The sequence below is a fragment of the Leptonychotes weddellii genome, chromosome 8 (assembly GCF_054177405.1).
Source record: "Leptonychotes weddellii isolate Sample4059 chromosome 8, ASM5417740v2, whole genome shotgun sequence".
In the NCBI taxonomy this organism is placed as follows: domain Eukaryota; kingdom Metazoa; phylum Chordata; class Mammalia; order Carnivora; family Phocidae; genus Leptonychotes; species Leptonychotes weddellii.
This window is the reverse complement of record NC_138376.1, coordinates 19,828,127-19,849,563: the sequence shown is the minus strand read 5'-3', so window position 1 is coordinate 19,849,563 and position 21,437 is coordinate 19,828,127. Positions and strand designations below refer to the sequence as shown.

The 21,437-nt window shown below is 49.3% G+C and overlaps 2 protein-coding genes across 7 annotated transcripts in view; one reads left to right on the top strand and one right to left on the bottom strand.

Annotated features, from left to right (window-relative positions):
* Positions 1-2,106: 2,106 nt before the first annotated feature.
* Positions 2,107-20,563, top strand: PSMG4 (proteasome assembly chaperone 4). 4 transcript variants are annotated; one of them, XR_014147579.1, is made up of 4 exons: positions 2,107-2,425; positions 11,977-12,052; positions 16,717-16,888; positions 19,094-20,563. XR_014147579.1 is itself a non-coding variant. In XM_031030588.2 (3 exons), the coding sequence occupies exons 1-3, from the start codon at positions 2,252-2,254 to the stop codon at positions 16,806-16,808; spliced, it is 342 nt and encodes a 113-aa protein (XP_030886448.1). In that variant the 5' UTR covers positions 2,107-2,251; the 3' UTR covers positions 16,809-17,724. The 4 variants fall into 4 exon arrangements, 2 of the variants coding, with proteins under 2 accessions (XP_030886448.1, XP_006735757.1); XR_014147580.1 differs by having other exon boundaries at positions 19,088-20,563; XM_031030588.2 differs by lacking the exon at positions 19,094-20,563 and having other exon boundaries at positions 16,717-17,724.
* The window catches only part of SLC22A23 (solute carrier family 22 member 23), a 165,747-nt gene continuing 164,387 nt past the window's right edge, over positions 20,078-21,437 (bottom strand). For 2 of the 3 annotated variants that reach the window (XM_081827761.1, XM_081827762.1), the window contains one exon: positions 20,078-21,133. In XM_081827761.1, coding sequence (XP_081683887.1) covers positions 20,776-21,133 — 358 coding nt within the window. In that variant the 3' untranslated portion in view covers positions 20,078-20,775. The remainder of the gene's footprint in view (positions 21,134-21,437) is intronic. The other variant, XM_081827763.1, reaches the window with a different exon arrangement.

Here is a 21,437-nt window from a genome sequence, read left to right as displayed (position 1 = left end):
TGACATGGTCCTTGCTGTTTGATGGGGATGGGGAGGACGCAGAACTCCATACACTGATGGGAATGTAATGGTATAATCACTACAGAAAACAGTTCATCAGGTTCTTTAAAAGTTATACATACAGGGGCACCTGGGTGGCTCAGTTGGTTAAGTGTCCTACCCTTGATTTTGGCTCAGGTCATGATCTCAGGGTCCTGGGATCGAGCCCCACATTTGGGCTCCCCACTCTGTGCAGAGTCTGCTTGTCCTTTTCCCTCTTCTTCTCTCTCCCTCTCTCAAATAAATAAATAAATAAATAAATAAAATCTTAAAAAAGAAAAAAGAAATTACACATACAACTGCCATATGATACAACCATTCTACTCTTAGGTGTTTATCTACCAGAGATGAAAGCATAGGCGTAGCCGCTTTAGTGTAATAGCCCCAAACTGGAAACAGCCCAAATGAACATCAACATGTGAAGGAATAAACAAATAGTGGTGCGGCCGAACGACGGAATACCGCTCCGCAATAAAAAGGGGTGAACTATTGATACACACAACAATGGACGGATCTCAAAGTAATTATGATGAGTGAAAAGGCAGACAAAAAAATTGTACATACTCTAAGATTCCATTTATCTAAAACTCTAGAAAATCCAAACTAAGCTGAAGTGACAAAATGCATATTAGTGCCTGGGGGGGGAGCAGAAAAGGTTATAAAGGGGCTTGAGGAAACCTCTGGGGGTAATGGACATGTTCTCTATCTTGATTGTAGCCATGGTTTCATGGGTTATACATGTGTCAAAACTTCCATTTATACACTTTAGATGTGTAGTTATTGTATGTCAATTATACCTGAATATAGCTGTTAAAAATATTGACCTGAAAGTTAACTATTGTATTGAATCATTGATAATTAGCAAACAGAACAAACCTTTTACATTTTACATGGTTACAAATGTAACCTTTTACATTTAAATTTTGTCTACTGAGACCTATTAGAGCTTTAAAAAGTAGGACTGTGATAGTTCTGACATAAAACCCAACGGTCTGTTGTAAGAGAACCTGACAAAATGGATCCTGCTTGCTCTTACCTCAAACATTCTCTCTGATATTGAAGGCTTCCTTATTTCAACTCTGCAGTGTCCCACAGTGACTCAGATTAAAGGATCCCTTAGTTATAATGGCCACCATTAACCGTGCTTCCCACATACTGGCACCTACTCCTTTCCACTCCTCTGAAAGGTACCTATTCTTATTTCTATTTTGTCCACGAGGAAACAGTCTCAGAAAGATTAAAAGTCAGCCCAAGGCCCTGGCTTGTATGTGATTGCAAACCTCAGGGGGTCTGCGTCCAAGAGTGCCTTCCTGCCAACTTTAGTGGTCACACTTTTGGGAGGCTTTCTTCCAATATCGCCGCCTTTCTCAAAGGTAGCTGCATTCAAGGCTTCCCTGAAGGTACAGGGCTCCTAGAGGAGGAGGATTTTGGTAAACCAAACCAAAGACGAGGTGATGGGAGGTGGCTGCGCTAGGAGCGCTTAAGGAACTAATTAAAGTGATCGTCTCCACGAACCATGAGAGACGATGGACTCTGAGAAACAAACTGAGGGTTCTAGAGGGGAGGGGGGTGGGAGGATGGGTTAGCCTGGTGATGGGTATTAAAGAGGGCACGTTCTGCACGGAGCACTGGGTGTTATGCACAAACAATGAATCACGGAACACTACGTCAAAAACTAATGACGTAATGTATGGTGGTTAACATAACAATAAAAAAAGTAAAAAAAAAGTGTCTCCAAAGGGCTACGAGTCACGCCCTGGGATGACGTTGCAGCTAGCGCCAGCACATGAATGCTACTTATCAAGCACTAAGGAGGAGGGAGGGAACAAGCGAGGGCGAGTTCTGCCCGGCGGCCCTGGACACCCTGAGGTTAGCCCCCTGACGCCGGCCCTGCCCTTGTCGCTGATGACCGCAAGTTTTCAGCAAACCCCAGCGCTGGGAGAGGCAGGGGAACCGCGCAGTCTGCGCTCTGCCTACGGCGCGAGAGCGAGAGGCCCGGCCCCGCCCACTCCTGGACCCGCCCCGCCCCGGCCCCGCCCCGGCCCCGGGCTAGCCCCTCCTCCTCCCCGGGCCCGCCCTGCCGGCGCCCCGGGACCGACAGTGAAGGCGCGCGCTCGGCCTCTCGGCGTTCGCTTGCTTGGGTCTGGCCAGGCTCCGCGCCGGTAGCGCAGCCGGAGTCTCGGCGCTAGCGGGACAGAGCCCGCCAGGCGGCATGGAGGGGCCGCGGGCCGCCGCGGGCGGGGACGTCTCCTTGCACAACTTCAGCGCGAGGCTGTGGGAGCAGCTCGTCCACTTCCATGTCATGCGGCTGACGGACTCGCTCTTCCTGTGGGTGGGAGCCACGCCGCACCTGCGCAACCTCGCCGTGGCCATGTGCAACCGCTACGTGAGTGCAGGTCGGGGCGGGGCGAAGGAGAGGGCGGAGAGGGCCGGCGAACGCGGTCGGGGAGGTCCTGAAGGGGGCCCGGGGCTGAGGTGGGGGGGAGAGGGCGGGGGGCGCGGCGGGGGAGGCCGGGCAGGCGTGGGGGGTGGAGGCCCAAGGGAGCGGGCCGGTGTGGGGGCGGGGGCTGGGACTGAGGGTAACCGAGCGTCCCGGCGCAAGTGGGGTACCAGAGGGGGTTCCGGCCCCCTAGGTGCGTGCGCGTGGCCCTCAGGTCTTTCCTGGGCCCAGGGGCCTGGGGGCTCCCCGGAACTCTTACTGTGGTGTCTTAGGGAACCGGGGTCCGGTCCGGACCTGCACCACCCGAGGGAAACGGGGTGCGGTCCGACCGGCGCGTGGGCCCCCAGGCGAGCCCCGCCTCTCCCCACCTCCTCTACCTTTAAGGCGGGCGCCCCACTGCTGGCTCTCCTAGCCCCTCTCTGTAGTTGGATATTCAGTGGGGCGCTATCGTGGGACCTCTGGGTTTCTGGTCACACTCCTGCCCTGGGGGATGGCATCCACCTCTTAGTTTTCATACCTTCCCTGTATTGGCCACACCGAATTTTCTTTGTTTCTAGTACAGACCTCTTTCCTGAATTTTGGACTCCTGTGTTCCCGCCTGAAAGTTTAATAGGCATCTCACGCTAGACATATTTAAGACCGAACTCTTAACCTCTTCCCGCAGACTTGCATCTTTCACAGCCATCCCATCTCTGTTGTGGAAACTCCATTCAAACTTTGATTACTCTGTCTTCCACTCTCCACATGGGAGTGTCAGTGAATCTGTAGGCACTGCGGTCCATCAGAACATGGGGGGAATCCAACCAGCATGTGGGGCGACCCCATGAGGTGGAGGCCGTTGGCAGGGTCAGTGAAAGAATTCACCCAAGACAGAACAAAGGATACAGAAGGTTATTGAATGCATAGCGGGAAGGACAGCATGGGAGAGACTGTCTGCCAGGAGGCAGTGTTGGGGAACTGTAGATAAGGGGGAAGGTGAGGAGGTATGGGAACATATGGAATGTTCCTCCTTTTTTTGGTACCTGTTTTGGGGTGTAAGTAACCCATTGGTTAGCTAGGGCTTAGGTGGGTCGCCTAATGGGCCTGTTTGTATTCAGCTAAGGGTTGGAGGGCACTGTGGGTCCTTCTACTGTACTCAGGTTTCCACTGTCCAAGTTGGTTGCCTCAAAGCGGCCTCTACACACCCATCACCTTCTTTCAGGCCTGCCACCCTGGGCCAAACCTGCAGCATCTCCTTTTCCTTGCCTCATTCCCCCCTTTGCTGCCTGTGTTAATTTCTTAGAGATGCTTGTGGCAAAGTGCCACAAGCTGGGTGGCTTAAACCAACTAAGATTTATTCTCTCACAGTTCAGAAGGCCAGAAGTCTGAAATCAAGGTGTCGGCAGGTCTGGTCCTTCTGGAGGAAGGAGGGCCGCGTTCGCAGGCCCTCTCCGCCCTCCCCCTCGCCCCCCCCCCCCCCCGAGGGAGAAACGTTCCCATGCCTCTCCCATCAGCTGGTGTTGCTGGAAGTCCTTGGCATTCCTTGGCTTGCAGCATCACTCAATGTCACTGGCCTTTTCTGTGTGTCTTTCTCTGTGTCTTTACTTGTAAAGACACCAGTCATAATAAATTAAGGGACCACCCTATTCCATTATGACCTCATCTTAAATTCCAGCTTAATTACATCTGCAGAGACCCTATTTCTTAAAAAAAAAAAAAAGTTACATTCACAGGTGCTAGGGGTTAGGATGTGCACTTATCTTTTTGGAGGACGTGATTCAGCCCATAACACTGCCTTATGGCCAGTTCTCTACAGGGCAGCAGACAGCAATCAGATATTGTCATTCCTCTGCTCCAGATCTTTCAAGAGGTACCCTCAGAGCACAGTTCAGAGACTTCACAGGAACTCTTTAGGCTCTGTTACCTGGTAGAGCTCCCCTGCTCCCGCCCTCCTCCTGCCCACTCCTGGCTGCTTTAGCACATAGGCATGTCCCCAGATGTTGCTCCCTCTGCAATTAATTATCAGTATTGGTGGTGGTGGGTGTGGTGGTGGTGAGGTTTGTCTGTTTTATGAGTCTTTGTAACCTTAGTGCCTGACAAGCTGCTCATTAAATTGTTGAGTGAATGAATGAGGCCTCCCTCAAGGACCTCCAGGTTTGCTAGGGAGGGCTACCAGTAACCTGCAGCAGTAAGGACTGTAATCTCCGAGGGGACCTTGGGGTGGTAGGAAATCAGAGGAGTGAGCCATCAGGCAGGATCTGGGTAAAGTTTCAGGAAGGAGACAGCCTCTGAATGGGACTTCTGGATGTCCTCACACAGTATCCCTCTCTGCCCTTTCCCTTCTTGCTCTTCTTTTCCTGGGTGGGTTTTCTTTTATTTCTTTTCTGGTGGGTACTAGCAGCTGGGCCTTTGGGCAGGTGGCAGTTCCTTTCATTGGAGGAGAGGTGAGGGCCTGTGGGGGCACGAGGTGATGGGTGGGGCTGTGTGTTTGGAGGTTGTGATGCCCTGGAGCCACCTCACCTTCTTTCTTTCCTAGTCCTTAGGCTGTAGTCATAGACAGTGGGTAAGGCTGTGGGTCACATAGGGCACAGGACTACTGATTGGTAAGACCAGGCATTGCTTCCTTGAATCAGTTTCAGGATTCCTCCCGTGCGCTGCTTTGGTGCACTTTGGCAGTCAGACCATTTGGTAGTCATAGCTCCTAGTAGGGTATATTTCCTCATCTGGAAGCTCACACTCTATCAAGAGCAGGTAGGGAGAGGAAAAGGGGCCAGTCTCAGTTACCAGACCTGTCAGAAGTTCAGTCCTATTCATTGGTCACACTGTATACTTGTACATTGTCTTCCTGCAGCAGGGCACCCACTCTCCAGCTGGAGAGAAGAGGTGTAGACCATAGCTTAAAGCAGGAAACAAGATTCCTGTGGAACAGGGCTTGGCAAACCATGGCTTAGGGGCTGGCCTGCCTTCTACTTTTGTAACCAAGTTTTACTGGAACATAGTTCTGCCCATCCATTCAGTAATGTCTGTCGCAGGTTTTGTATTTGGATGGCAGAGGTGAACAGTTAAAACTGGACCTTGTAGTCCATAAAAACTAAACGATTTATCCTCTGGCCCTTCCCAGAAAAAGGTTTTTGGCCCATGTGTGGAGAGTGGCACCAAAGGGTCTGTGACATCTCCCCCTCCTCCCTTGCCCCTCGACCTCCACATGTAAGACAAGACCATATAGAACAAAACCATACCATTCTGCTGCTCCTCCAGCTGGCCTACCTTGCATCATGTGGTCTGTCTGTGGCACTGACCGGCTTTAGAACAAGGATGATATAGGGGCCCTACGTGCTCAGATGATGTAGGACGTGTTGGGCCCACTTGGAGTGGACAGTGGTGCTCCAGCCATAGTAAAACTGTCTAAGCATGTGTGTGCCTCGGAGACCAGCTGGGTATAGTAAGATTTTGGAAATAATGAAGTACTAAGGGTAACAATATAAGGTTTTTAGTTTTGTTTTTGTTGGGAAACGATCACTTTAAAGTAGATTTTCTGTTTCTAAAAGTTTAACTGTAAATACTGTTAGCACGTAGCTGAATATTGAACTTGAAACTTGTAAACAGCAAATTCATTAATTGAGTTCATGTTTTTGTTATCTTTTCAGCAAAAAAGCTTGCAGTAAATGCTTTCATTCTTATCCTGTATTTTTTTGATCATCTCTTATAGACCTGAACAAGGTCTTTCTCCTTTTGAAGTGACTTTGAACCACTAGGAGACAAGGAGCAGTCACTGATCTGTGCCCTGCTCACAGTATCTGGCACATAGTAGGTGTTTATTCAGTTTACCTGTCTTTACCTGGACAGTGTGGGGGGAGGGGTGCCCACCCCAGAGCCTCTGGTGGCACATGCTTGTTGCTCTAAAAATCTTGCCTCCTGGCAGGGAAGAGTTAAGATGGTAGAGGAATAGGGGCTTGTCTTGTCCCTTGAACACAGCTAGTTATCAAATCATTCTGAACACCCAAGAAATCAGTCTGAGGTCTGAGAGAGCAAAAACTTTAAGTCTACAAGTAGAAAAGCGACCACCTTTTGGAAGGTAGGAGGTGTGGAAAGTTGACTTGGGGAGATATAACTGGGTACAGAGGCGGGGAGGGACCCTGCTTTCAGAGGTTGCCACAAAGTATTTAAGCAGCAGAGTGCAAAATCTGAACTTTTAGAAGTCTGCTACTGTGGGGCACGTCCCTGGCTAAAAGGTGCTCAGGTGGTGAAGCAGGGCAGAGTGACAGGGTGGTCTGAGGATTCCCTGGGTTGCAAGAAGAATGGGTGGTGCCAAGGTGCTGTGCTGTTCCCAGGCAGAGGAGTGGGGATGCTGGCTGAGAGCAGCAGGTCTTGGTTCCGGCTTTCTGCTCAGTTTTGCTATAAACTGCGAACTGCTGTGCGGTGGTGAGACTGCTTTCCTGGGATGGGCAGCAAACTGCAAAAGTGTGGGGAGACCCTCCCCCAGAGGAACAGTGTGGGTCAATGCCATGGGAGTCCCTAAAATTTGGAGTCTTGAAACTAAGTCATGTGCCTGAGATAAAAAAGCTTGGATACAGGCAGGGTGAGTGCAGGGTTCTGATGGAAACTGGGAACATGAGGGGTGATTGGTTGCTCTTCCGTGAAGGCTCAGTGAAGAGTAGGGTTGTGAACCGTCAGCTCCAGGGCTAGTGCATGGGTTGCCACCATGTTCATCCTGCCCATCAGCACGGAAAGCCTTCAGGGAGCAAGATGCACCACCTAGTGGAGGCTGGTCCGCTTACACCAAGCCCTGTTCCCCTGCGCCCAGGAGGCCCATTTCCACTAGGGTCAGCCACCTGAGAATCAGCCCAGCAGGCCCCTCCCCTCAGAAGACCAGCACAAACAACGGGCTGGTACCAAGTCTACTAATCATAGAGTGCTGCAAAGCTTCAGCTCTAGGGGAAATAGGATCTAGCTTCCTTTTTACTTTTATGCTTTGTTTTTTTATTATTCATTTATTTTCTTTTTTCTGTTCCTTTATTATTATTTTTTAACATATATATTTAAATATTTTTTTATTTTTTATGTTTTTGTTTATTTTCATTTTATTTTATTTTACTTCTTTATTTTTAAAGTTTTGGATCTAGATTCTTTTAACAAGCAGACTAAAACACACCCAAGATTACTTTTTTGGGTATTTTTTCTTTGTTTTTTTTTTTTTCTTTGTTTGTTTTTTCTGTCTTCTTTTCTGGACAAAATGACAAGATGCAGGAATTCACCCCAAAAGAACAAGAAGTAGAACCCATGGACAGGGATTTCATCAATACAGATATAAGTAAGATGTCTGAACTAGAATTTAAAATAGTAATCATAAGGATACTAGCTGGGCTTGAAGAAAGCATAAAAGACACAAGAGAATCCCTTATTGCAGAGATAAAAGAACTAAAATCTAGTCAGGCCGAAATTAAAAAATGCTATAACCAAGAAGCAAACACCAAAGGAGGCCATAAAAATGAGGATGGATGAAGCAGAGGAGCAAATCAGTGATATAGAAGATAAAATTATGGAAAATAATGAAGCTAAAAAGAAGAGGGAAAGAAAGGTAATGGAACACAAAGGTAGCTTAGGGAAGTCAGCGACTTATTAAAACGTATTAACATTCGTGTCATGGGAGTCCCATAAGATGTAGAGAGAGAAAAAGAGGCAGAAGGTTTATTCAAACAAATTATATCTGCAATTCCCTAAACTGGGGAAGAACACAGACATCAAAATGCAAGAAGCACAGAGAACTCCCATTAAATTCAACAAAAGCTGACCATCAGCAAGGCATAGCATAGTCAGACTCACAAAATACACAGACAAGGAAAGAATCCTGAAAGCAGCAAAGGGAAAAAAAGTCCTTAACTTACAAAGGAAAACAGATCAGATTTGCAGCAGATCTGTCCACAGAAACTTGGTAGGCCAGAAGAGAGTGGTAGGATATCTTCAACGTGCTAAATGGGAAAAATATTCAGCCAAGAAATCTATCCAGCAAAGCTGTCACTCAGAATAGGAGAGAGAGTTTCCCAGACAAAAACTAAAGGAGTTTGTGACAACTGAACAAGCCCTGCAAGAAATTTTAAGGGGGACTCTTCAAGTGGAGAAAAAAAGACCAAAGGCAACAAAGATTAGAAAGGACCAGAGAACATCACCAGAAACATCAACTCTTTAGGTAACACAATGGCACTAAATTCATATCTTTCAATAATCACTCTGAATGTAAATGGACTAAATGCTCCAATCAAAAGACATAGGGTATGAGAATGGATAAAAAACAAAACACAACAGAACAAAACAAGATCCATCTATATGTTGCCTATAAGACACTCATTTTAAACCTAAAGACACCTGCAAATTGAAAGTGAGGGGATGGAGAACCATCTGTCATGCTAATGGATGTCAAAAGAAAGCCGGGGTAGCCATACTATATCAAGAGAGAAAAAGAGCATTATATCATAATTAAGGGGTCTATCCATCAACAAGATCTAACAATTGTAAATATTTATGCCCCCAACTTGGGAGCACCCAAATATACAAATCAATTAATAATAAATATAAGCTCATTGATAATAATACAGTAATAGTAGGGGACTTTTAACACCCCATTCACAGCAATGGGCAAATCATCTAAGCAGAAATCAACAAGGAAACAGTTGTTTTGAATGACACACTGGACCAGATGGACTTAATGGATATATTCAGAACGTTTCATCCTAAAGCAGCAGAATACACATTCTTTTTGAGTGCACATGGAACATTCTCCAGAATAGATCACATACTGGGTCACAAATCAGCCCTCAACAAGTACAAAAAAGATTGAGGTCATACCATGCATATTTTCAGACCACAACTCTCTGAAACTTGAAGTCAACCACAAGAAAAAATTTGGAAAGACCTCAAATACATGGAGTCTAAAGAGCATCCTACTAAAGGATGAATGGGTTAACCAGGAAATTAAGTAATTAAAAAAAAAATACATGGAAGCAAATGAAAATCAAAACATGACAGTCTAAAACCTTTGGGATGCAGCAAAGGCAGTTCTAAGAGGGAAGTATATTGTAATACAGGTCTACCTTAAGAAGCAAGAAAAGTTTTAAATACACAATTTAACCTTACACCTAAAGGACCTAGAAAAGGAAGAGCAAATAAAGCCTAAAGCCAGCAGAAGAAGGGAGATCATAAAGATTAGAGCAGAAATAAATGATATAGAAACAAACAAAAAACCAGTAGAAGAGATTAACAAAACTAAGAGCTGGTTCTTTGAAGGAATTTATAAAATTGATAAACCCCTAGCCAGACTTATCAAAAAAGGAAAGGACCCAAATAGATAAGATCAAAAATGAAAGAGGAGAGATCACAACCAATACCATGGAAATACAAACAATTGTAAGAGAATACTATGAAGAAATTATATGCCAACAAACTGGGCAATCTGGAAGAAATGGACAGTTTCCTAGAAATTTACAGACTACCAAAACCTAAATGTGAGATAGGAAACCATCAACATCCTAGAGGAGAACACAGGCAGCAACCTCCTTGACCTCGGCCATAGCAACTTCTTACTAGATGCATTGCTGGAGGCAAGTGAAACAAAAGCAAAAATGAACTTTTGGGACTTCATCAAAATAAAAAGCTGCACTGCAAAAGAAACAAAACTAAAAGGCAGCCTATGATTGGGAGAAGGTATTTGCAAATGACATATCTGATAAAGGGTTAGTATCCAAGATCTATAAAGAATTTATCAAACTCAGCAGCCCCCCAAAAAAATAATCCAGTCAAGAAATGGGCAGAATACATGAATAGACATTTGTCCAAAGAAGATATCCAGATGGCTAAGAGACACGTGAAAAGATGCTCAGTGTCACTTATCATCAGGGAAATACAAATCAAAACCATGATGAGATACCACCTCACACCTGTCAGAATGGCTAAAATTAACAGGACAAGAGGCAACAGGTATTGGCGAGGATGTGGAGAAAGGGGAACCCTCTTAAGCTGCTGGTGGGAATGCAAACTGGTGCAGCCACTCTGGAGAACAGTATGGAGGTTCCTCAAAAAGTTAAAAACAGAGCTACCCTCCGATCCAGCAATTGCACTACTAGAGATACTACTAACAATACAGGTTCAAAGGGATATGTGCCCCCTGATGTTTATCGCAGCATCATCAACAGTAGCCAAACTGTGGAGAACCCAAATGTCCATTGACGGATGAATGGATAAAGAAGATGTGGTACATACATACAATGGAATATTATGCAGCCATAAAAAAGAATGAACTCTTGCCATTTGCAATGACGTGGATGAAGCTCAAGTGTATTATGCTAAGTGAAATAAGTCAGAGAAAAACAAAATACCATATGATCTCATGCATGGGTGGAATTTACGAAAGAAAACAGATGAACATACATTATGGAAAGGGGGGGAAGGGAAGAGGAAACAAATCGTAAGAGACTCTTAACGATCGAGAACAAACTGAGGGTTGCCGGAGGGAGGTCGGCGGGGGTTGGGCTAGATGGGTGATGGGTATTAAGGGGGGCACTTGTTGTGGTGAGCACTGGGTGTCAATGATGAATCACTAAATTCTACTCCTGAAACCAGTATCGTACTGTGTGTTAACTAAAATATAAATTAAAAAAATAAATAAAAAAAGAGAAAGGCAAAAAAAAAAATCTTGTCTCTATACTGAGTGTTCTGTACTTGACTCAGTACTGAGTGCTGTTTGTTTTAGAAGGCTAGTATTTTGATAAAAGTAATTTTGACCATATTGTAAGTTAGTGAGTTTTTTTCTCTTCAGCTAGGAATTTTAATGGTAAGGGGGATTACTTCCATAGTAATTGGAGGTCAGATTTCTTCTATATTTCAAAAGGGCCACATTTATTTTTTTAGTTTTACTGCTTCTTATCTGAAATGAGGATTGGTCAAACATACTCTGACGTTCCTATTTTCCTTATTTGGACACTGATGGCTGGTGCCCAAGGGCCCTTGTTGAGCTTGCAGAACCCAGACACCTTCAGGGGAATGGAGCTGTGTGTTCTCTTAACAGGCCCAGATGAGGAGATAGGCATCCTGCCGTCTGGGCTCATGGCTAACTTGGGGGTGAGAGGGACCCAGGGGCACTTGGCACCTAGACTCTGGGATTAGCTTTCTTCCTGCTGTACCCTTAATGGTCTTGTTGGCTTCCCTCTTGGTTATAATGTGGTCTTTCAGCATGCTTTGGGGTTTCCAACACTGAAGCAAGCCTTTTATGTAAAATAAGTCTTAGAACTTGCTAACAGCACTGTGATGCCAGTTTCCGTGACTGCTCTTCGTCTGTCCCAGCTGTCTGACCTCACGTGCAGCAGAGCGTCAGCCCACCTGGCTGTCCACACAGATGCCGGGGCTTCCCTCTCTCGGTAAATGTGTCCAACCTCCCAGAACCTGCCACTGCCACCCGCAGGAGGAATCCGAAGCCACAGAAGCTTGGCCGATGGAAAAGCAGCATGTGTTCTTTGTTTCCCTTTTAGGATTCCATCCCCGTGTCTACCTCCCTCCTCGGAGACACTTCCGACACCACCTCCGCTGGCCTTGCGCAGCGCTTAGGTATGTACCCGCGGCTGCTGCTGCACGAGCAGCCAGATGGGGAGTCGCTGTTGCAGGGACCCGCGAGGCCCAGGCCCTGGAGAAGGAAAGCATCCTTATACTGAGAGAGAAGCATAGACCTTTGTATGTTGGGTCTTCTTTAAGGAGGGCTTGTCTCTGTCCATGACCCTGACCACTATCTCAGCTGGCATGTTCTCGAGGGGCTCCCACGGCCTGCTCTCCAGGCCGGTGAGTGACAGGGTGACTCAGTTCCCTCTTGGAAGCACGTTACCTCCTCCCGGGAGGAGAGTGAGAGTGATGCCCACAGTGCCCATCAGCAGTGGCTCGGGGTCGCCTCCTGGTGATGTGGCAGAGCCTGCGCAGGAGAACTGTCCTTCGGTGTCCATGTGGTGTCATGCAGAGCTGGCCAGAGGGGAGGCAGGCCTGACTCGAGTGTGGTGTAGATGGTGGTAAGCAAGAGCGGGAGGTTGAAGGCTCCACCGTCTTCCTGCGCCTGGAACACATACTTCCTGAAAATAGCTCGGTAGTTGAGGTGAGGACGGCTGTGTCCTGCCCCTGCCAATGTGCAGGGCGCCTGGGGACGTGGGACAGTGGGGGCAGCCTCTGTCTCCTCCTTGGTCTTCATGTGCACCAGTGCTCCCAGCCAGTGCCCTGGACGCGCCGGGCGCTGGGGGTGAGGCGGGGGAGGCCCGGCCCCTGGTGTTGAGGGGCGGGTAGTTGAGTGGTGCCCACCGTTCGGCCAACCTGATCCCTGCTCAGTGGGCGTTTATATTGCCAGTCACTCCGGGCAGCCCCCGCGTGAGCAGTGTGGCCGCACGGTGGAGGTGGACAGGGGAGTCGTGGCCAGGGTGAGGGTGGGTGCCTCTAGACCTGCTGCTCTGAGTTCCCTGCGTGCGGACGGCTCAGACCCCGAGGGCGGCTCTGGTGTTATAGGAGCATCCGCTGGCCTTTTTCTTTAGCCCGGCGTTAGAGAAACCTGGCTGGGAACTAGCGTGCGCTGGTTACCCAACTAGTAAGTTACTTTGGTAATTTCTTAATAGGAAGTAATTTTAAATTTACAGAAAATTTGCAGCAAAGATACAGGGTATTCCTGCTTAGCCTTCACCCAGAGTCCCGGGTGTTATCATTCCCTACGTTGATGATGTTATTGTTTTCTGAACCACGTGAAAGGAGTTGAAAGGCGAGATGGCCCTTTGCTCCTCATGTGCGTCGGCCGGTGTGGAAGGGCTGACATACCGTATCATGCCCTGCCTGGTCAGGGGGAGACACGGGCGTGCTCATGCTTATAGAGCCAGGAAACCGGGGGGATCGCCCCAGGGTGGGAGACGGGTTCTGCTAGAGGAGGCTGGCGGGGGCTTGTTTGCTGCATCACGAATAAATAGTTGATGCCAATAAAGTAAGATGGGCTCACAGGTGTCCTTGTGATGGAAGCCTAGTAGCACTTTGTGTGCAACAAACTACTTTGCTTTTTGTTTTGTTTCGTTTTTTGTATTTTGTTGGTTTTTTTTTTTTTAGTTTTGTGCAAATGATTTTTTTAATTAATATTTTTCTCGTGTGGTTTACATCGATTGATTATAATCTGTATAAACGTAGACAAAAAAATATGTCTTCACCAACTTACTAAACTCAGATATTGATGAAGGGTTGTCTCCTGCCTGTATCAGCCAAACCTGGCAACGCTTAGCTGTTGCCCAGCAAGGACAAGCACGCGGAGAAGGCTGGGAAAGTCAGCGGTATGATGTGGCTGCTGGTAGTGCCGGAGGGACTGCTGATGCCCAGGTGCTGGGATCACGCCGCCCTGGCCTGTGCTGGTCCTCTCGAGTCACTTAGGTCTGGACCCTGCAGTTGAAAATGCATCACTTGTCTAGAGGGGCGATGGGAAGAGAGAGGTGTCCTGAAACAGTATCCTATATGGAGAATGAAAGGAAGTAGGAAAAGAGAAGATCTAGTGGGTCCAGAGTAAGCCCAGAAGCACTGGAGGGCTTTGGTGTGCACGGGGCGCCCTTACTCTGTGAGCCCCGGAGGGCAGGGCTGGGGCTGCTGGGTGGACGGTGCAGGCAGACACAGTTTTGCTCCCTGTAAGATCCTGTCTTAGCAGGTAGAGTGATTGGAATCAGAGTGGCCTCTCCCTGGGGACAAGGAATTTCCTGCCACTGGACGACAGTAGGCTGAGCGGGCTGTGACTTGACAGTGCCAGCCCCCCTCCCCTCCCCTCCCCATGTGACAGGGCCGGCATGGTCATCTGATGTCTGCGGGGAGTAGGAGTTGGCACTTGCCCCGTGTGTGGGGGGACGCCGAGGGAGGGGGCCCAGCACTGGAGTGGTCGGTACTGAACTGGTTTAATTAAGGCTTACTGCCCAATATGTGTTATGACTCTGGGCATGTGACTGGGCTTGATTTTAGTAGTTGGAGGAGCACTCTTCAACTATGATGGGTTTGTAGAAAGGGGCTAACACGTATCTTCAACATCAAATTGAAAGCCCTACGGTTGTGCGTCTGTTCACATGCATGGACACGTATGTGTGTGTGTTACGTAAATGGAACCGTACAGACACGTAGGATTATCTCTGGGAAGGGAATGGAATTGCTAGAGAGGGTGGTACTGAAGGGGAACTTAATTATTTTATTTTAATTACTTTATCATTGTCTGTATTTTAAAGTAAAAACAAAACAAAACAGGCAAACCAACTTTTCAGGTAGAACAGTGGTACTCAGCCATCAGGGCTTGGATCCCCCGGAGCGCTTGTGAATCTCTGGCTCAGTTGGTCTGGGGTGGAGCCTGGGAATCTGCATCTCTGACAAGCTCCCAGGCGCTGCTGCTGACTGGGGCCACACTCGCAGAACGAGTGTTGTGGACAGTGAGGCGGGGAGGGGTCTGCGTGACCGCACTTGCAGCCGCCGCCTGGAGGAGCATTAAAAACCAGAACCTTCTTCTCTCCCTACGACCCCATTCTCTTCCCAGGCATGGTTCTGCTATCAGGGATGTGTGAAGCGCACACAACCTCCAGGCATTTCAGTCACGTCTGTGCCAATGTGTTTTCTTTTTAGCCAGGAAGACCAACAAACAGGTGTTTGTCAGCTATAACCTTCAAAACACAGACAGTAACTTCGCATTACTGGTAGAAAACAGGATCAAGGAAGAAATGGAGGCTTTTCCGGAAAAGTTCTAGCAGAGTGGCAGAAGTGAGGATTTGTAACTTATGTACAATGTACATTGAAATAAATGGATTGAATTTCACTGTTTGTCATTAGGTTAATGTGTTTACGTTTTGTTTTCAAATCTTCATCTAACTTTCCTTCTTCCGCTCACCAGAGTGTGGGCCAAAAAGCTGCAATCGATCTGCCTGGGGAAGAAGAGCCAAATGGCAGGCAAGAGTGCGTGTGTGGCCACTCAGGAATAGGGAACAGGGGTTAAAATGGGATATTGTTGGGACTGCAGAGGGCTAACCTGATAATCTAGGAAAGAGGTACATTAGTCATGACCCTGCCGTGTACACTCATTAGAATTAAGGTAGTAAGTCTTTATAAAATACATGTCAGGTTAGCTCCTTCCCGTCCCCTTCCGGGCAAGCCCTTCCCCGGCACGGCTGCTCACCGCAGTTCCTGCTGTGTTCTCCCTTGGACTGGCTCACTGGATTTCTGGACTTGGTGAATCTCTAACTCCCCTGGGCCCTGTTTCCTCATCTGTAAATTGGGAATAAGCTCTCCCTTGCTGGGTTATCGTTAGGACTAGATATATATGCATGCTTCGCATGATCGAGTAAGGGGCATGGCAATTCAGATGTCAGTTGTGCTATTTATCTACTTCATTGTTATGGATCCAAATGCTTTAGCTCCTCCTGGCTCTTCTTGCTATCATTGTCCTTCTTTTCTCCAAAGTCCCAAGCACCTGCTTTGGTTACCTTTAATCCTTAGCCTTTTCCTGCCCGCCACATGTAGTGGATTCCAGTCTCACTAGTTCCACATGCTACACATTTTCTTTCACACCCTTTTCCAAAAGCCAGTATGTCGTGGGCTAGTGGCTCCTAACTCTGGCTTCACATTCGAATCCCTGGGGGTGGCCTTCACATTCGAATCCCTGGGGGTGGCCTTCACAGATTGCCTGTGCCTGGCCCTTCCCCAGAGACTCAGAGGGCCTGGGGCCCAGGCTTTGGCAGATCTGAAAAGCTCCCCACGTGTTGCTCAGTACAGGCGAGGTTGAGGACCACTGGCAAAGAACTTCCTAATCTTCAAGGTCCATCTGGACCCCTTTTGTTGCTGGAGGCGGATTGTTTAGGGCCCTGTAATGGGGTCCATGCAGTGGCAAAAGTCTCGTATTGAGCCCGTGGTTAGGCAGCCAGGGGTGGTTACACTCTGGCCAAGACATAAAGGCACTTGAGAAGAGCAGGTCTGGGGTTCCAGAAGCTTGCCTCCTTTGCAGATTTCCTGTGCTAACCTCCGAGGCCGCGGCCACCACAATTGTAGCTTGGAAGCACAGTGGGCACCTCTCTAAGAAGAGTAAGTAACACACAATCAGGGCTATGGAGAGAAGAGTTTGGTATAAATACTTTATTAAAGAAATAGTGTTTTCTTGTTAAAAAATACTACATTAAAGAAGAGTTTTGGGTTATCAGAACTTCCTCTCAGAATCACAGTGTAAGAGAGTCCTTTCTTGACCTCTCTAGGAACCGTCAGGCCATGGGTTAGCAGGACGTCAATACACACAAGAAAAGAACTCTTCAGTTTGCTGATGGCCCCCGCTTCTCAGGTGGTCTGAGAACATCACCAAGGGAACAGTTTGCATGCAATCCAATCTCTGCCTCTACTTGCCTTTAAGACTGGGACCCTGCAAGCGAGGTGAGAGGCCACCTGCTGTCCCCTCAGGGTGAGAGCCAAGACTCGGTTTACAGAGGCGCTAAAGTAGGGACAGTGAGAGCTGCATAAACAGGTAGAGTTTTTATTACTTGTAGTCAATGGTCATGAAATGCCCTTCATTGGATACCATCAGATGAGGTAGGGAAGACATTCCAGTGGAAATTTGTTAATGGGGCAACATTTTTTATTTCTGTACATTTACATACAAATTTTCCCCAAAGGTACAACAGATGTGACATCATGCAGACGTTTAGCTTTGAACGACAGTTCAGAACTCGATTTAGGCTTGTGCTATGAATGAGCACCTCCAGAGTAATCCCGGTCGACATGTACAGTAACACGGTTCTTACATAGAAACCTCAAATGTGTGGGGGTTGCAGAAAGGACAGAGGGAGGGAAGTATTCCCCACTAGACATAACACACTGTACTGCTTTTCCAAAACACACAATACATTAAAGTGAGGTGTTCTTTAAAAGAGTTGAAGTGTGGGCTCCCCCAGCACATGTGTGTGCCCGCGGGCCCCCAGGGGCGGGCGATGCGATGGTCACATGGGTCACTTAATGGCACTTCAGTCATTTCTTGTTTGGCTCTAGGAAGTGGTAATGTTTGAGTGCAATTACTTCCTTTATGAGGTTTAGTTTTGCTCTCTTTCTGTTGTGTGGCCAAACCAACCTACCAGCCCCCTTCCCCTGGTTGCAAGGGATTCTACTCTTTTAGAAGACAAAGCATTTAAAACTGTTTCCTATTTGTCTGGGGCGCTACCGTTTAGGGGATGTGGTGTTACTGTTGACTTCTGGAGAAAAACAAAATGAAGAAATATCCAGCCCTGTCTCAGGTGTTCACATTTGTGCATAACTTTTATTGGAAGGGGATCACAGCTCCCTGATAGGCTAGCAGGATGCAGGAGTGGGCGGCGGAGGAAGCTGGAGCTGGGGATGTCTCCCCCGGGAGCAGGGGGTGGGGTGGAGGCGGTGGGGAAGGCAGACTTGAAGTAGCAGGTGCCTGAGAAGTGTTCCCTCACTAAGCACGGAGGCAGCAGGACCGAGGAGTCCACGCACCGCTGACCCCGCGCCAGGGGGGCCCACAGCTCCCTCCCGCGCAGACGGCCCCTCTTGCCTTGCTCACAAGGTACGGGATGTCCATGAGCTCAGCCCGCACGGAAGCTTTCCTGCTTCGTCCTGATCTCATAAAGGCGTTCCTTAAGAGCTTCCGGTGTCCCGGAGCCCAACCAGCAAGAGAGCAGCTCAGCCTAACCCCGCGGCTGCCACCAGAGAAGAGCTGTGGGACCTCTTTGCCGGGACATCACGGATTGTTGGCAAGTCAGCCGTGTTCACATCTGCTAGACTTTGGTCCCCATAGCCAGCTTCTCTTCTAGTCCAGATCACTGAAGTGACAGTGCTGACTGCTGTCTCCACTGGACTGGTCTTCACAGTTGTCCCGTCACATGGAGATCAGAGACTGAGGAACAGGACCTTGTCTGTGCCATGCCTCGCTTCTGCCCTCCTGGCTAGAGATTAGCGGTGGCTCGCGCCAGCTTCAGGACGGTTCTCACAGAAGCTCCACGAAGGTCCATGCGGCCAGCGAGGGAAGGCGCCCAAGTCCTGGAAGACAGCAAGCGGGCCGTCCTGGCGCCGGGATGAGGGACGCAGACAGACACCCGGCTGGGTGCGGCCTCGGGGCCCTCGCCGGCTCCTTCCCAAGTGTCTCCCCCCCCGCCCCCCCCGGTGGCCCGGCCGCTGCGCAGGTCCTGTCCTGGGCTGACTGGGTCCTGCCGCCCGGGGGCTTTGTAGTAAGTACTCTAAAAAAGGCAAAGTTTGGCACGTGAAGGCTGCAGAGATGGAAAGAAAGATCTCAGATTGAGGGGAATGCAGACTAACATTGAAACGTGGAACAAAGTGACTTAAAAGCAATGAAGGGAGGTGTGGGTGAGCTGGGCTTGGAGCGGGTGGTGCTGGGGAGGGCCCGCCGGGCATCTTCCGTCCCAGGCATTGGTGAGGAGACGGTGCGGTTTACTCCCTGCGAGTTGGCTCACCTCACAGTGTTTGTAGCAAGCCAGCGGGCTCGTACTGGGGTCTGGCGGTTTTGGGGGAGGGTGGTGGGTGGACTGAGAACAGACCGGGTGGAAAGCTGGACGGGGATGAAAGGGAAGTTACGTCAACCTCTTTTCTGGCCCTTTTGAGTTCTAGCCGCTGTCCAATGGAAGTCCCCTAATTGCTTCATGGACTCGAGACCACAAGCTCCCTGGAAGAACACGGCTCACAGCAAAGACATGTGTCACAAAGTGCGGAGGTGGACAATTCTAGAAAGAAACCAGGCTGTCCAAAAAACCGGGTGCCTGTGTTGCTACAAGACCGCGCCTGCCTGCGCCGACGAAGCTTGTTTGTTCGTGGCCCCCTGGGTGGCCTTGCGGAGGCCCTCCAAGTGACGCGCCTCTCAGACAGGCGCAGGAAGCCCGACCTGGAAAGGCAGGAGGAAGCCTTCACTGTCGGGGACGCAGTGAGGAGCACGATGAAAACCCTTGGCTATCGGGGGCGGGGTGGGTGTTGAACTTTGGTGAGTTATTGCTTTCTCTCAACTGGTCTTGATGCTTGAAGAGGCCGGAGGTCAGGTGGACTCAGCTGTGAGAGTCCCACTGCTCGCCCTGAGCCCCGCTCTGTGCTGACAGAAGCGACAGGAAGCAGGAAGCAGGCCAAGGCAGGGCTGTGTGGGGGAGTGGCTCCCACAGGCTTTGCAGCGTCTCAGCATGAAGTCAGTGAGAGCTGACAGTCATCCAGGCTGGTGATTTCTATGCGGCGTGTGCTCGAGATGTGGGTGACGGGCCACGTCCGGGAGAGCACCCCTCGCTCCTGTGGGTTTGCCTCAGTGGTCTGCGTCAGTTAGTGTCCTATTGGTTTTCAGTTCAGAAAGTAGCCTCATGTTCAGGCTGTGCTGGCGAGGAAGCCGAGTGTGACAGAGGGGACTTTCTTGCTGGAGCTAAACCTGGGAAGGAGCATTACTGACGTTACTGTGCCTCACCTCTCCACACCCTTGCTCGTCATGAGCTCGGCCAGGCGAACCAATGTCGGCAGACCGTGGCCTTAGTACCACCCGTTACTTAGGATTTCTGGTGAAATGTGTACACTTTGCCCCAAGGAGCTTCCAGCATCAAGTACAAAAGGATGATCTCGAAGGAAAGACTAAGCTGGTTTTAATGATATTTGGGAGCTGCTTTCCCCCAACGCATGGAACAGAAGCTCTTACCTCACAAACACACACACACACAAAAACCCTTTAGAAACCATACACAGACTCTCTAGCAAAAACCTAATCGTTTACATTTCACTCTGTCTACAATGCGGTCATGGAGACACTCCACGACAGGTCAGTCTGTCCACACACAGGCAGGCGGCCTTGGGGGGCGCGGGCCCAGAGGGAGGGGCCCCTGGCTCCAGTGCGGGGTGCTGGATGAGGGTGGTGTGTGACCTCCAGGGCCGCTGCGCTGGCTACTTACGGCGTCCTCCTCGGCAACCGTGTCCCTCTTCCGAAGGAGGTGGTTCTGTTTCGAGATCAGTTAGAGGAAAGGGAATAAAGTGCTTCTCGTAAAAATGACCAAAATAAATACAAACATTTCATGGCAGAAAAGAAAGTCTGAAGGGTTATTTTCAAAGAGTTTGCTTCCTCACACACACGATCCTTAGAGTTTTGGAAAGACAGAATTTCCCCACACCAGTTGACAGTCTTGCGATCCGTGGCATCAGCAGCAGAATTGGGTTTTCCTGCCCCCCCCCCTCAGCCACGTGTTCGGTCCCTGGTCTGTAAACCTGTGCCCAAACAGCCCCCAAGCCCCTGGAGCCCACAGTGCCCCCTTCAGGGAAGGCCGTGCCCAGAGCTACATGGACTTCATGCCGTTGGCTGTGGCGTTCTCGGGCAGCCCGTCCCCTGCGGTGGCCGCGTCGTGGAGGCCGGAGTAGTCCTTGAGCTCGGCGTTGGTGAGCAAGAGGGGCTGCTCCCCCTTCTTATGCGGCAGGAGCGGCTGCCGAGTGTAGTGCTCCCCGTTAGAGATGTTCTCGGGCAGGTTCTGGTTCCTGCTCTCAGGCAGCAGGAGGATGCAGATGATGCAGATGAGCGTGCAGCAGGCAAAAATGATGTGGTGCAGGAAGTAGCCTTTCTGGTTGTGCAGATCGATGATGGGCGCTGTCAGCATGCCGAAGCCCGCGCTAGCCAGCACCAGCCCCAGCCCGCCGCACCTACGGGAGAGCACGAGCACACATGGTTAACGTCCACGGTCAGAGCCCGCTGCGGAGGGGCACGGCGCCGCCCAGAGTGGGGACACAAGGGAGCAGGATCACGGGGCCGACCAGGGCCTGGCTTGGGCAGGGGGCCACCAGCCCAGTGCATCCCGCCTGTTGGATATCCCAGACCACCTTCGCCTTGGCTATCTTTGTACCACCTCTAATTAATATTTTCTCTTGCCAGCTCAAAATTTTTTACTTTATTTTGAAAGGCAATGTTATAATACTACTGTAAATGGAAAAGCACTCGCCATAATAA